A 12,862-nucleotide genomic window follows, 5' to 3' on the forward strand; every position below is an offset into this window, starting at 1 on the left:
TGTACACCTATATAAATTCTACTTATCAGGGATGGGTATTGTGGCACAGTGGATTAAGCCTCTGCTTGCCAGGCTGACATCCCATATTAGAGTGTTGGTTGGAGCCCTGGCTGCTCTGCTTCTGATCCAGCTTCCTGCTAATGTACCTGGGAAAACAGTGGAAAATGGCCCAAATACTTGGGTCCCTGCCACCCACATGGGAGACCCAGATGGAGTTCCTGTGTCCTGGCTTTGCCCTGGCCCAGTCCTGGCTATTGTAGGCATTTGGGGAGTGAAACAGTGGAAGGAAGATATCTCTCTCTCTCTCTCTTTCTCTTTCTCTCTCTCTCTCTCTCCCTCACCCCTGCCTTTTGAATACATAAATAACAAATCTTTTTAAAAAATCAACTTATCAGTTAAGACTCAACTTAAATCCCAGATCTTTGATAGAATCTTAATACTTACATTCTAACTGAAAACAAAACAAAACAAAAACCCAGAAAACCAAAATCAAAACCCAAAACACAATACCCTTCTCACTGAACTCATCTTAATTCTTTAATACTGAATTTTCCAAATTAGGAAAATATGTTATTCCTTTTCTTTTCCTCCAACCACACACACTCATTCGGGTCAGTGCACAGCTTGGGAAACTATAACATTTTATGCAAAGAAAATGACAATTACTTTCTTTAGATACAAACAGCTCTGGGCCAGACTGCACAGTTGGCAAGGCAGTGTGGGAAGAATTTCAGCACTCCATTTCAGGTAAGTGTGTAGTACACAGCCTGCACACCTGTGTCCAGCCATCCAAGACCTTCCTGCCTGGCATTCTGGGGGGCCTGTGTTGTGGCAGAGTTTTAAGGCACTATGTACAATGCTGGTATCCCATATGAGGGCCAGCTGCTTCACTTCCCATCCAGCTCCCTTCTAATGAGCCTGAGAAAGTAGCAGAAGATGACCCAAGTGCTTTGGATCCTGCCACCCACTTGGGAGACCCAGATGAAGCTCTTGGCTCTGGCTTCAGCCTGGCCCAGCCCGGATGTTGAGGCCATTTGGGGACTGAACAAGTGGATGGAATTCCTCTCTCTTTTTCTCTCTCTCTTTTGTCTGTCTCTCTGTAACTGTATCTTTCAAATAAAAAAAATCTTTAAACAAACAAACCAACAGAGTGTTTTTGGTAGGGTTGGATTAGAAGCGACCTCTTGGATTCCAGAAAGCTGACCTCTGAATTTCTGTCAAGAGTGTTTTCGGCAAGAAATGAGGTGCCATCCCCAAAAATGGAGCTTTCAGAGAAGCAGGTTCCTCCTACGTGAAACTTACTTCCTAGAGGGGACTGAGGGGCCATCTCAACCCCTTCATCTACTGTGAATGCTCCTGTTATCTGGCTACTCATTCTCAAGGACAGCAATTGCTCAGAACTAGCGAACTGCCAGTTTACTCAGAAGCAGGAGGTGGTTCACTGTGAGATCCAAATTGTATGCAAAGTGTGTGTGTGTGGTACTTGTACAGAATGGGAGGAGGGAGAGAATGTACAGACTCTGGTTTTGGAGTTAGAAATGATCTATCTCAAAAATTATTCTGATTTCATTTGAATTGGATGGAAAAATTTGGTACATTTGCTTTTATTTCATTTATTTTCTGGGAGTACACACTGCGTTTCTTGTGCATGTCTACTGTTCAAGTAAATTCAATGTGACATATTGCAAGAATTGCAGGTTAACTACAGTTTGAAACTATCCATCAAACATTGGAAATGTCAACCTGAATACAAGCAAAGAAGCCCACAGAATCCAGGGAACTGGGGCTAATTGGAATCATTACATTTCTTTTCAAAAGTGGTTACTTGTTCCATTAAAAAAATGGATTCAGCTGAATTTGGCAAGCCTAATTTTAATTTTGTAGACCCCATGAGAGAGGGATAGCATTATTTCATTGAGAGGATTCATTAAATCTGTAGATAACAGCCCTCACTGCCAGATAAATCTAGTTTCCTGCTGGGGCCTGTTCACAAGGCGCTCCTGTTTGTCATTTGCTTGCATCCTGTGACTAGGCTACGTAATAAAATGTTGAAAGTCAATGTGCTTTAATTACAAAATGACCACACCCGGGGAAAGATGTAAAGTCTGATTTTAAAAATGGAAGTTTATTTCTGGTTATGATCTCATGTTCTGTCAAAACAAAATAAAACAGAAACCCGAGCCACACTGAAACAACTTTGGATTCATTGCATTGAGTTTTTGAATACAAGCATCCTTGACCACACCAGACACTAGACACTGTCTGTTCTGCACCCCCTAGGGAATGGCCAGCCTTTCATTGATTTCAAAAGGAACTTCCTAGCTGGATCTACTCCCTAAGGATATTTAGTAAGACTGCATTCAGGGCCAAATTCTCAAGGCTGAATTCTCAAGGTTACCTAAGAAAATTAGGAAATCAGCAATAAAGGAGAAAGTAATAAAATCATATTTTCAACTTTCCACATGTTTGCCAGAAGGTATTAATCTTATATGCAAATATCACTGGCTTACTGGCCTCCCCTGTGGTTATTAGAATGTTAGTGAAACCATGTTGGAATTTTTTGTCTTTCTAAAGCATCTTCACTACTGAAATTTGAGTGCATTGAAATATTTCAATCCAAAATCATTGAAGTGAAATTAAAGTCATAAGTTACCTTCAAATGCTGGTGTTTTAGTTTTTCTTCTTCTATTTTTAGACGCTTCTGTGAGATTTCTTCCTGTATTTTTCTTTTATCCTGAAATAAAAAAGTTTCAAATTTACTTTTAAATATATTTCCTTGGGGGATAGGGTTGTTATCTGAACGGCTAGCAAGAATATGCTCTTGGCGTTGGAGTGAAACTGCTTTGGAAATTCCTATTTCAAAGCAGAGGAAGGCAAAGGAGACGTTCAAAGCAGTTTGCTTACAGGAGACGATATGGAAAGCTTTCTTGCCTGAAAGGGAACGCAAACATTTTAATGTCTTTGCTTCCCTACTCTTCTTTTCATTCTTCCCCATTGGTCTAGTAAGATTGTGCTTCTGGGTGACGCAATGGAAAATGTGCATTTTCAGGAGGGCATTTCGAAGCAGGTATGAGGAAACATTGTGAGAAGAGAAACTGCTCCTGGCACCATGTTGAAGAAGCTGCTGGGTAAAAGGCAAAGCCCTGCTTATATGAACAACAGGGATAGTTTACAGATGGCTGCAAAACTAGGAGGTTGGAAAGTGAGTTGTTTCTTCCTTGTGTAACTGGCTACAGGAAGATAGGACAAAAGAGTTCAGGTCATGCTTCTTAACCTCAAAAGGGCTTTGACCTGAGGTTAAAAAAAGAAAGCAACATGGGGCTATGTTGTAGCTTTCAGCAAGTTTCATTACATTAACTGAAAAACAAGCGAACCAGCAAACACCCAGGAAGCGTACCTATTAGTACACAGAGGTTGTCTCTAGAAATTGACAGTACACAGTCTCTATTTGATTTCTGGTTCCTCCATTACTAGCTCTGTGTCTGCACAAAATCCCAAGTTCACAGTGCCTCAATTGTCTCATCTGTAAGATGGGACTACTAGGTGTACCTAATCATCAGATAAGAACATCACATGAACTCGTACATGGAGAAGTTCCTAGAACAGTGCCTGACATATAGTGTATAATAAAATTAAGTAAATAACCCCTTAGCTCGGTAATCACACAGAAAACAACTTGTTAATACTGACAGTGCTTCCACTGATCTGCAAAGTTTTAGAGATTCCCAGTCTGGACTTGCTTGAGACATGTGACAAGCTGAGCCTAAAAGATCCTCATTTCCTTCTTTTTGATCAGAGGTGACATTATCCTCCATCTGATTCATAAGAGTTGGTTTTAAATTTGCTTTCAAAATTGAAAACTCAATAGATAAAATATTCTTGCCAAAAAAGACATCTAAAAGAATTGGAAGCAGGCTTAGACAGTAATTTAGAGGGAAGGGTTCCAAAAATATTTGGCAGCACTATTGAAATAAGTACATGGCTTCCTGATGTGATCCCTTTGAAGATGAAAACTTTTTTGATGTATAAGTTCAGGTACATTTGTTGAAGGAAAACAACATGTCATTTTCCAACTTTATGTCTTCTTTCTATTTGTGTGTAAGAAAAATGTAGGAATTTGTCAGCATTACTTTTTAAATTTCATAAACAGTTATTTCAGAAAAAGCTAGCTAGTCAACAGCATGAGTATTCACGATCACTTCTTTTAACAAAATCTCATCATTAGTGACAAAAATGCTGAAAATCTCCATGAGTCAATTCCCACTATATCTAGAGACTGTTCCTAAACAAATATTAGTTATATTTTAAATTTATTGTGCCAGACATTTTGGTTAAATGTTTTACAGGCACTATTTTACTTAATAGTCATAATAACAAAAAGAGACTATAATAATTTGCATTTTACAATGTAGCAAATGGAAGTTTAGGGGACATGAACTCATTCAGTTTTTACAGCTAGTAAGTGGCAGAGCTAGGATTTGAACCCAGGGAACCGGAGGTTAGCTTCCATACGCTTAGCTAATTCATTCTACCATTTCTTCTCAGTTGAGAAGTTAGCTAAGCAAGTCATGGCTGACTTCGGTCTTTGCCCTTTTCATCATCAAGTGCTGCGGCCTGGAGGCCTGTGCCAGGACAGCAACTCATGAGGGGGACTTCTCATTGGAGGGGTGCACATTTGAGTTCCCTGGATGTAGTGCTGTGACTCTTCAGCCCTCCCAATGACTAGCTTATGAAGAGAGGTGATGAGCATACTATGCATAAACACTGATTGCAGAAGCCAGCAATGCCTCCACATCCCTGTTGATTGCCAGCTTGGGCTGGTTTTACTTTGGGGTTAGTAATCAGGCAAGGGAAGCCGTGGGTAGAGGCAGGGCATCTAGAATGTTTTTGACAACCCAAGGCTTACGCAAGTGTTGCTAAGAAATACTAATGTTTTGTCAGAGATAATATGATGCCTCTCGTGTATCAATGTAGATAGATAGGAAGGTAATTTTATAACATTATAGGCACATTCTTATTTTTAAGTTCTATTTTAAAGGACATAGAAATGTCAGTTATTTAAAATTTATTTTTATTTACTTTTGGAAAGGGTAGAGCATGTTTTGGTCCATGGGTTCAATGCAGGGGATGGGTTGGGCCAAAGCCAGGAGTGAGAAACTTGATTCATGTCTCTCATGTGGGTGGCAGAAACTCAGTTACTTGAGCCATAACCTGCTTCTTCCATGGGTGTACTTTAGCAAAAAACTGAAATCAGTAGAGAAGCTGGGACTCAAACACAGGCATTACTAAGCGGTATCTTTCTACTGTGGCAAAGCCGGCCCCCAGGATTGATCTTTAGTCATTTAACTATTAATTTATCCAATACTTAGATATTCATGTATAAATGTGGTATTCAAGGTGACAATAGGAGTTGTTTAAGTATTAAAAAATATTTTGAAATAATACTCTTTCCCAGGGGCTACCATTTTCTTTCTTTCTAAAGACTTATTTATTTATTTGAGAGGTAGAGTTATAGACAGAGAGAGGGAGAGACAGAGAGAAAGGTCTTCCACCCGCTGGTTCACTCCCCAAATGGCTGCAATGACTGGAGCTGGGCCAATCTGAAGCCAGGAGCCAGGTGCAGGTGCAAGGGCCCAAGTACTTGGGCTATCTTCTACTGCTTTCCCAGGCTATAGCAGAGAGCTGGATTGGAAGAGGAGCAGCAAGGATACGAACTGGTGCCCATGTGGGATACCGGTGTCACAGGTGGAGGCTTAGCTCAATATGTCGTATTACTGGCCCCAGGGTCTACCATTTTTATAAAGAAGGAAAATCATTCATGGAAGTAACTATAGTCTGAGAAATAAAGTGACATATGTCATTACTAAGGCACAAGTAAAGTACTATGAGGGCTGAGGAGTGACAGGGAGAAGTTGATTCCAGTTGATGTTAGGAGAGGTCCTGGAGTTGTGTCCAAGTAGAGTATTTTTGGGTAGTTGCTGGGGCCTGAGTAGTAGAGAGAAAGAGCAGTCAAGGGCTTGATGTGAGCAGAGGCCTAGTACAAGAATATAGCAATATTATTTGGAACTGTAAGTCTGTAATCTTAATCACCAAACAGGGAGTAGCAGAGAATAAACTAAGAACATCAGGATATGGGTAGAATCTCAATAGGTGATGCTGAATGGCTTGACAAGAGGTTTAGAGAAGAATGATAGAATTAAAACCAAGCTTTAAGAAGTTAGCCTCAGTGTGCAGCATGCAGTAAAGAAGAACTTGAAGGGGATAATCAGGACACTGCAACAAGCTGTGTGTTAGTCCATGAGTGAACAAGAAGAAGCACAGGGCATGGATGTAAAAGATAACAAGGAGTTAAAGTTGGCTGGACTTGGCCACTGATGACTTACAGAAGTGAGAGAGAGGAAGCAGTCAATGGGATAAGGCCTTTATGCCTAGGTAACCGACAGGAGAACAGATAACTATAAAAAATAGGAAATTCAGGGGCCAGCACTGTGGCATAGCAGGTAAAACTGTGGCCTGAAATTCTGGAATCTAATAGGGGCACCAGTTGGAGTCCTGGCTGCTCTACTTCTGATCCAGCAACCTGCTAATGGCCTGGGAAAAGCAGCAGAAGATGACCCAATTGCCTGGGCCCCTGCCACCCACATGGGAGACACAGATAAAACTCCTGGCTTCGTCCTGGCCCAGCCCTGGCCATTGGAACTATCTGGGAAGTGAACCAGGGGGTGAAAGATCTATGTCACTCTGTCTCTTCCTGTCTCTCTGTAAATCTGACTTTCAAATAAGTAAATAAATATATTTTTTTGACAGGCAGAGTTAGACAATGAGAGAGAAAGACAGAGAGAAAGGTCTTCTTTCTGTTGGTTCACTCCCCAAATGGCTGCTACAGCCGGCGCACTGTGCTGATCCGAAGCCAGGAGCCACACGCTTCCTCCTGGTCTCCCATGTGGGTGCAGGGCCCAAGCACTTGGGCCATCCTCCACTGCACTCCCGGGCCACAGCAGAGAGCTGGACTGGAAGAGGAGCAACCGGGACATAACTGGTGTGCAACCGGGACTAGAACCCGGAATACCGGCGCTACAGGTGGAGGATTAGCCTAGTGAGCCATGGCGCTGGCCAATAAATATTTTTTTAAAACAAAGAAATAGGAAATTTAGGAGAAGGAAGATAGTTTGGGAGGAAAATAGCAGATTCACTCCAAGTTTGAAGTATAGTTGGGATGACTGCGTGCAGTTAACTGGTAGGCACTTGGAACATTGGTTGGAGAGACACGAGAAGCCAGGGCTAAAGCAAAGATGTGGGAGTTTTGAAGGGAGAGGTGACAGCACAATGGGAGGGAGACATTTTTGTGAAAAGAAAAGGAGGAGTAAGGACAGATCCTCCAGGAAGTACCTACATTTAAAAGGTAGAGGAGGAAGGGAACTCACATGGAAGTTTATTTTGGGGTCAGTTTGATGTTATTTATAATAGAACTTGGCAAGTTGGGTCACATGACAGAAAGGAGCAATGGAAGGGTATATGTTATTTCAAATAAATATTGTGAGGAGCAAAAAGAGAAAAATCGCTGTATCATGATGCCACAACTTGTAAGAGATGCAGTTAGTGATCGTGGCCCAATACATTGTACATGTAAGGATGTGAAAACTTGAAAGATTGAGTGATTTTCTAACTGAAGAATTTAGTATACTTAGTTTAACCAAAAGACTCCACTAATAGACTGTTGGAACTCATAAGACAGTTTAGTAAAGTTGCAGGATATAAAATTAACACACACACAAAACAATAGCCTTTGTATATACAACCAATGTTACAGCAGAGCATGAACTTGTAAGATCTATAAAATTTACAATAGCTACAAAAATATTTAAATACCTTGGAATAAATTTAACCAAAATGTGAAGGATCTCTTCAATGAAAATTACAAAATGTAAAGGAAAGAAATAGAAGACACAAATAAACAGAAAATTAATATCAAGGTGTCCATACTACTGAAAGCAATTTAGAGATTCAATACAATCCCAATCAAAATACCAATGACATTCTTCTCAGATCTACAAAAAAATATGTTAAGGGGCCGGCACCATGGTGCACTAGGTTAATCCTCCACCTGAGGTGCTGGCATCCCATATGGGCCCCAGTTCTAGTCTTGGTTGCTCCTCTTCCAGTCCAGCTCTCTGGAATGGCCTGGGATGGCAATGGAGGATGGCCCAAGTACTTGGGCCCCGTATCCACATGGGAGACCAGGAAGAAGCACCTGGTTCCTGGCTTTGGATGGGTGCAGCTCTGGCCATTGCGGCCATTTGGAGAGTGAACCAAAGGAAGAGACCTCTCTGTCTCTCTCTCACTGTCTATAACTCTACCTGTCCAATAAATAAATGAAAAAATCTTAAAAAAAAAAAAAACTATGTTCAAACTTACATGCGGGCTGGCGCCGCGGCTCACTAGGCTAATCCTCCACCTGCGGCGCTGGCACACCGGGTTCTAGTCTCGGTCGGAGCTCTGGATTCTTTCCTGGTTGCCCCTCTTCCAGGCCAGCTCTCTGCTATGGCCCAGGAAGGCAGTGGAGGATGGCCCAAGTGCTTGGGCCCTGCACCCCATGGGAGACCAGGAGAAGCACCTGGCTCCTGCCTTTGGATCAGTGCGATGTGCCGGCTGCAGCGCGCCGTCCGTGGCAGCCATTGGAGGGTGAACCAATGGCAAAAAGGAAGACGTTTCTCTCTGTCTCTCTCTCTCACTATCCACTCTGCCTGCCAAAAAAACAAAAAACAAAACAAAACAAAACAAAACAAAACTTACATGGGGCCGGCGCTGCAGCTCAATAGGCTAATCCTCCGTTTGCGGCGCCACACCTGGTTCTAGTCCCGGTCGGGGCACCGGATTCGGTCCCGGTTGCCCCTCTTCCAGGTCAGCTCTCTGCTGTGGCCAGGGAGTGCAGTGGAGGATGGCCCAAGTGCTTGGGCCCTGCACCCCATGGGAGACCAGGAGAAGCACCTGGCTCCTGGCTTTGGATCAGCGCGATGCGCCGGCTGTAGCGCGCCGGCCGTGGTAACCATTGGAGGGTGAACCAACTGCAAAAAGGAAGACCTTTCTCTCTGTCTCTCTCTCACTATCCACTCTGCCCCCTTTTTTTTTTTTTAATTTTCAATTCTCTTTATATATAGAAGATCAATTTAGCGTATGTTAAGAAAAGATTACCACATTTTGCTCCCACACAGAAACATAAAGTGTAAAATACTATTTGAGTACTAGTTATAGCATTAATTAAACACCTAAGAGTAATTGTGTATTAATTACAGAGCTCAACCAATAGTTTTAAGTAGAATATAAAATGCATCTTTTGCATTGTTGTGGCTTCCCCCCCGACCTCCCTCCCTCCCGTGGCCCTCCCCTCACCCACTTCCTCTCCCCTCCCCCCCCTTCATCACGTTTCATTTTCGGTTACCTTCATATACCGAAGATCAATTTAGTATATACTAAGCAGGGATTTCAACAGGTTGCACTCACACAACCGAACCAGGTATAGGGTATTGTTCGACTAGTAGTGTTGTTTTTGAGTTTCATAGATAAACATATTAAGGACAGAGATCCTGCGAGGGGAGCATGAACCCAGTGACTCCCGTTGTTGATTTAACAATTGGCACTCTTATTTATGACGTCAGCAATCACCCGAGACTCTTGCTATGAGCTGTCTAGGCTATGGAAGCCCCTTGAGCTCACCAACTCTGAATTTGTTTAGTCAAGGCCATATCACAGTGGAGGTTCCTTCCTCCCTTCAGAGAAAGGGGCCTCTCTCCTTGATGGCCTGATCCTTCTGCTGGCCACTCTGCCTTTCAAAAAAACAAAACAAAACAAAAGAAAAACAAAAAACAAAAAACAACTTACATGGAAATACAAGAGACCCCAAATAACTAAAGCAATATTAAACAACAAAAATAAAGCTGGAGGCATCACAATACTGTATTTCAAGACATACTACAGGACAGTTATAATCAAAACAGCCTGGTACTGTCACAAAAGTAGACACGTAGACCAAAAGAATAGAATAGAAATCCTAGAAATCAATCCACATATCTACAACCCACTAACCTTTGACAAAGGAGCTAAAATCAATCCCTGGAGAAAGACAGTCTCATCAACAAATGGTTCTGGGAAAAGTGGACCTTTGTGTGCAAAAGTATGAAACAATACCACTACCTTGGCCTTATACAAAAATCAACTCAAAATAGATCAAGGATCTAAATCTGACCTGATACCATCAAATAACTAAAGGAAAACATTGGGGAAACTTTGCAAAACATTGACATATGTAAAGACTTCTTGGGAAAGACCCAAGAAACAAAGTCAATAAAATTAAGTCAATAAAAAAATAGACAAAAGGGATTGCTTTAAGCTAAGAAGCTACTGCACTGAAAAGAACACACTCAACAAAGTGAAGAGGAAACCAACAGAATGGGAGAAAATATTTGCAAGCTATGTAACTGATAAAGGATTAATATGCAGGATCTATAAGGAGCTCAAGAAACTCAACAGCAACAAAACAAATAACCCATTTAAGATATGGGCAAATGACACAAGCAGGCATTTTTCAATGACTGAAATTTAAATGGTGAAAAGCACATGAAAAAATCCTCAGGATCATTAGCTATCAGAGAAATGCAAATAAAAACCACAGTGAGGTTTCTCCTTACCCCAGTTAGAATGGCTATCATCTAAAAATCTAAAAACAAGTGCTGGCAAGAATGTGGGGAAAGAGGTACCCTAACTCACTGTTGGTGGGAATGTAAAGTAGTACAGCCATTATAAGAGAGTATGGTGAATCTTCAGAAACCTACCATAAGACCCAGGCTTCGTACTCCTGGGAATTTAACCAAATGAAATTAAATCAGCATACTCCCATGTTTATTGCAATAGCTAAGATATGGACTCAACCCAGATGTCCATATCAACTGATGATTGGATAAAGAAAATGTGGTATATACATACTATGGAATGTTACTAAGCCATTAAAAAAGAATGAAATGCTATCTTTTGCAACAAAACAGATGTTTAGTGAAATAAGCCAGTCTCAAAAAGACAAATGCCATGTTTTCTCTGATATGTGGCAGTGAATATAGAATAAAAAAGAAATATAGCAATGAAATGGACATCTTGTGATATGATTGTCATTTCTAGCCCTTGTTTATATCCCTGTGAAACTATGGTCTTCCTATTTTTCACTTGTTGAATATTATGGTTAGTGGTGAATTAAGCCTGTGATTAATTATGTCTTTGCAAAAAATAATGAAAAGAAAAGAAGTGAGAGAGGATGGCGATTGGTAGAAGGAGAGAGGGTAGAAGGGAAGTGTGGTTATCTTCTCAGAACTGTACCTATGTAAAACATGAAGTAACTTCTCTTTATATTAATAAAAATAAATATTTAAAAGAGAAAAAGGAATTTAGTAGCAGAGCTGAGACTATTAGGCAGATCTTCTTAATGGCCTTTCCTGAGCTTTTTAAAACCTCTCCTTATTATCTCTTCCAAACAAAGGAAAAGCATGATTGTGGGCATTTAGACAAGGGTAAAAGTAAAGAGAAATCAAAGCCATCTTACTAGTGTACCCAGTTTTATCTGACCAGAAAGAGGCTTTAGGTGATGTTTTTTCTAAATCAAATGAAAAAAAATGGAAGAGGAAAGATATAGCAATGATGAGACAATCATCAAATGTTTTCAGATTCATTCTACTGGAAGCTGTAATCTTACAACTTTATGACTAGCTTTGTTGATATTTTCAGTGGTTAGGGTGTGAAAAGAAAAAATGCAGAAGTTGCTTATTTGAGCTTAGATACCACCAACAGTGCAGAGTTGGCTAATCTAACAGAAAGGCATGTGATAACAGTATTTCCAAAAAAGAATCTTGGGCAGAGTCAGAAGTTTACTAAATTTCAGTGAAAGTAGATTTAAAAAATTCTTCAGGGGTCGCTCCACCATAAAAAGCTCTGTGTGTGTGTGTGTGTATGTGTCTGTGTGTTATACTGACAGTGAAAAAGCAAAGCTGGAAAGACTTCCAGTGAGATACGCACTGTGCTATTAGGAGCTCTTTCACTTTTGTGTTGCTCCCATATTTTTGATTAAGGAGGATGATCTTTGTTCTGGAAAGTGTAGAACAAATACATTTACAGGGAAACTGATGCTTAACAGGGAGCAGCAGAGAAGACAGAGCTCCTCCAGTCTTTGGCCTCTCATAGTTTTCTTGTCATGAAGTAAAAAAATATATAGGCATCAAGGAAGAATTTTGTTAAATAAGCTCCTTGGAATCTTGGGTGAATTAAAAAGGTATCAGAAGACTGAAAGTGATAAAGGACCCAATATTTTAAAGGCTAGTGAATTTATTGGTTAATCCCTAGCAAATTGTAGAATAAGTTGTGTTTAGACAAGGAATGTCTAGGATATATTCTTAGATGATTAAAAACAGATTCAAAACTCACATTTTTTTCTGTTGTTTAATTATTTCAGGATCTACAGATGATGATGATTATGATGGTCAGAATAATGTTAACCAAAAACTTCTGTGTCAGAAACTATTTAAAGCACATAAAAGTATCTATTTAGTGTTCTTCAAATTTCCATAAAGTAGGGACCATGTTTATTCACATTATGCAGGGGAAGGAGCTGAGGAGGAAGATAAATAGATTATGGGAATTTTGTAGATTTTAGCTCGGTTTTGGACAAAACTTTTAAACATATATTTAGGGTGTTTATGGAAATATGAACAGAAGAGTATTTATTTGGGGCTGGCATTGTGACACAGCACGTCAAGCCACTGCCTGTGACATCCCATATGGACGCCTGTTCAAGTCCTGGCTGCTCCACTTCTGATCCAGCTCC

General features: G+C 40.6%; 1 protein-coding gene across 1 annotated transcript in view; it reads right to left on the minus strand.

Annotated features, from left to right (window-relative positions):
- Nucleotides 1-12,862, minus strand: part of PALMD (palmdelphin) — a 71,618-nt gene that overhangs the window by 39,874 nt on the left and 18,882 nt on the right. Inside the window, exon 2 of the mRNA XM_008264830.5 lies at nucleotides 2,654-2,734. Within this exon, the coding sequence (XP_008263052.1) occupies nucleotides 2,654-2,734 (81 nt within the window). The remainder of the gene's footprint in view (nucleotides 1-2,653; nucleotides 2,735-12,862) is intronic.

This window comes from Oryctolagus cuniculus, chromosome 7, assembly GCF_051225735.1.
Source record: "Oryctolagus cuniculus isolate XC-2025 breed Fujian yellow rabbit chromosome 7, ASM5122573v1, whole genome shotgun sequence".
Classification (NCBI taxonomy): domain Eukaryota; kingdom Metazoa; phylum Chordata; class Mammalia; order Lagomorpha; family Leporidae; genus Oryctolagus; species Oryctolagus cuniculus.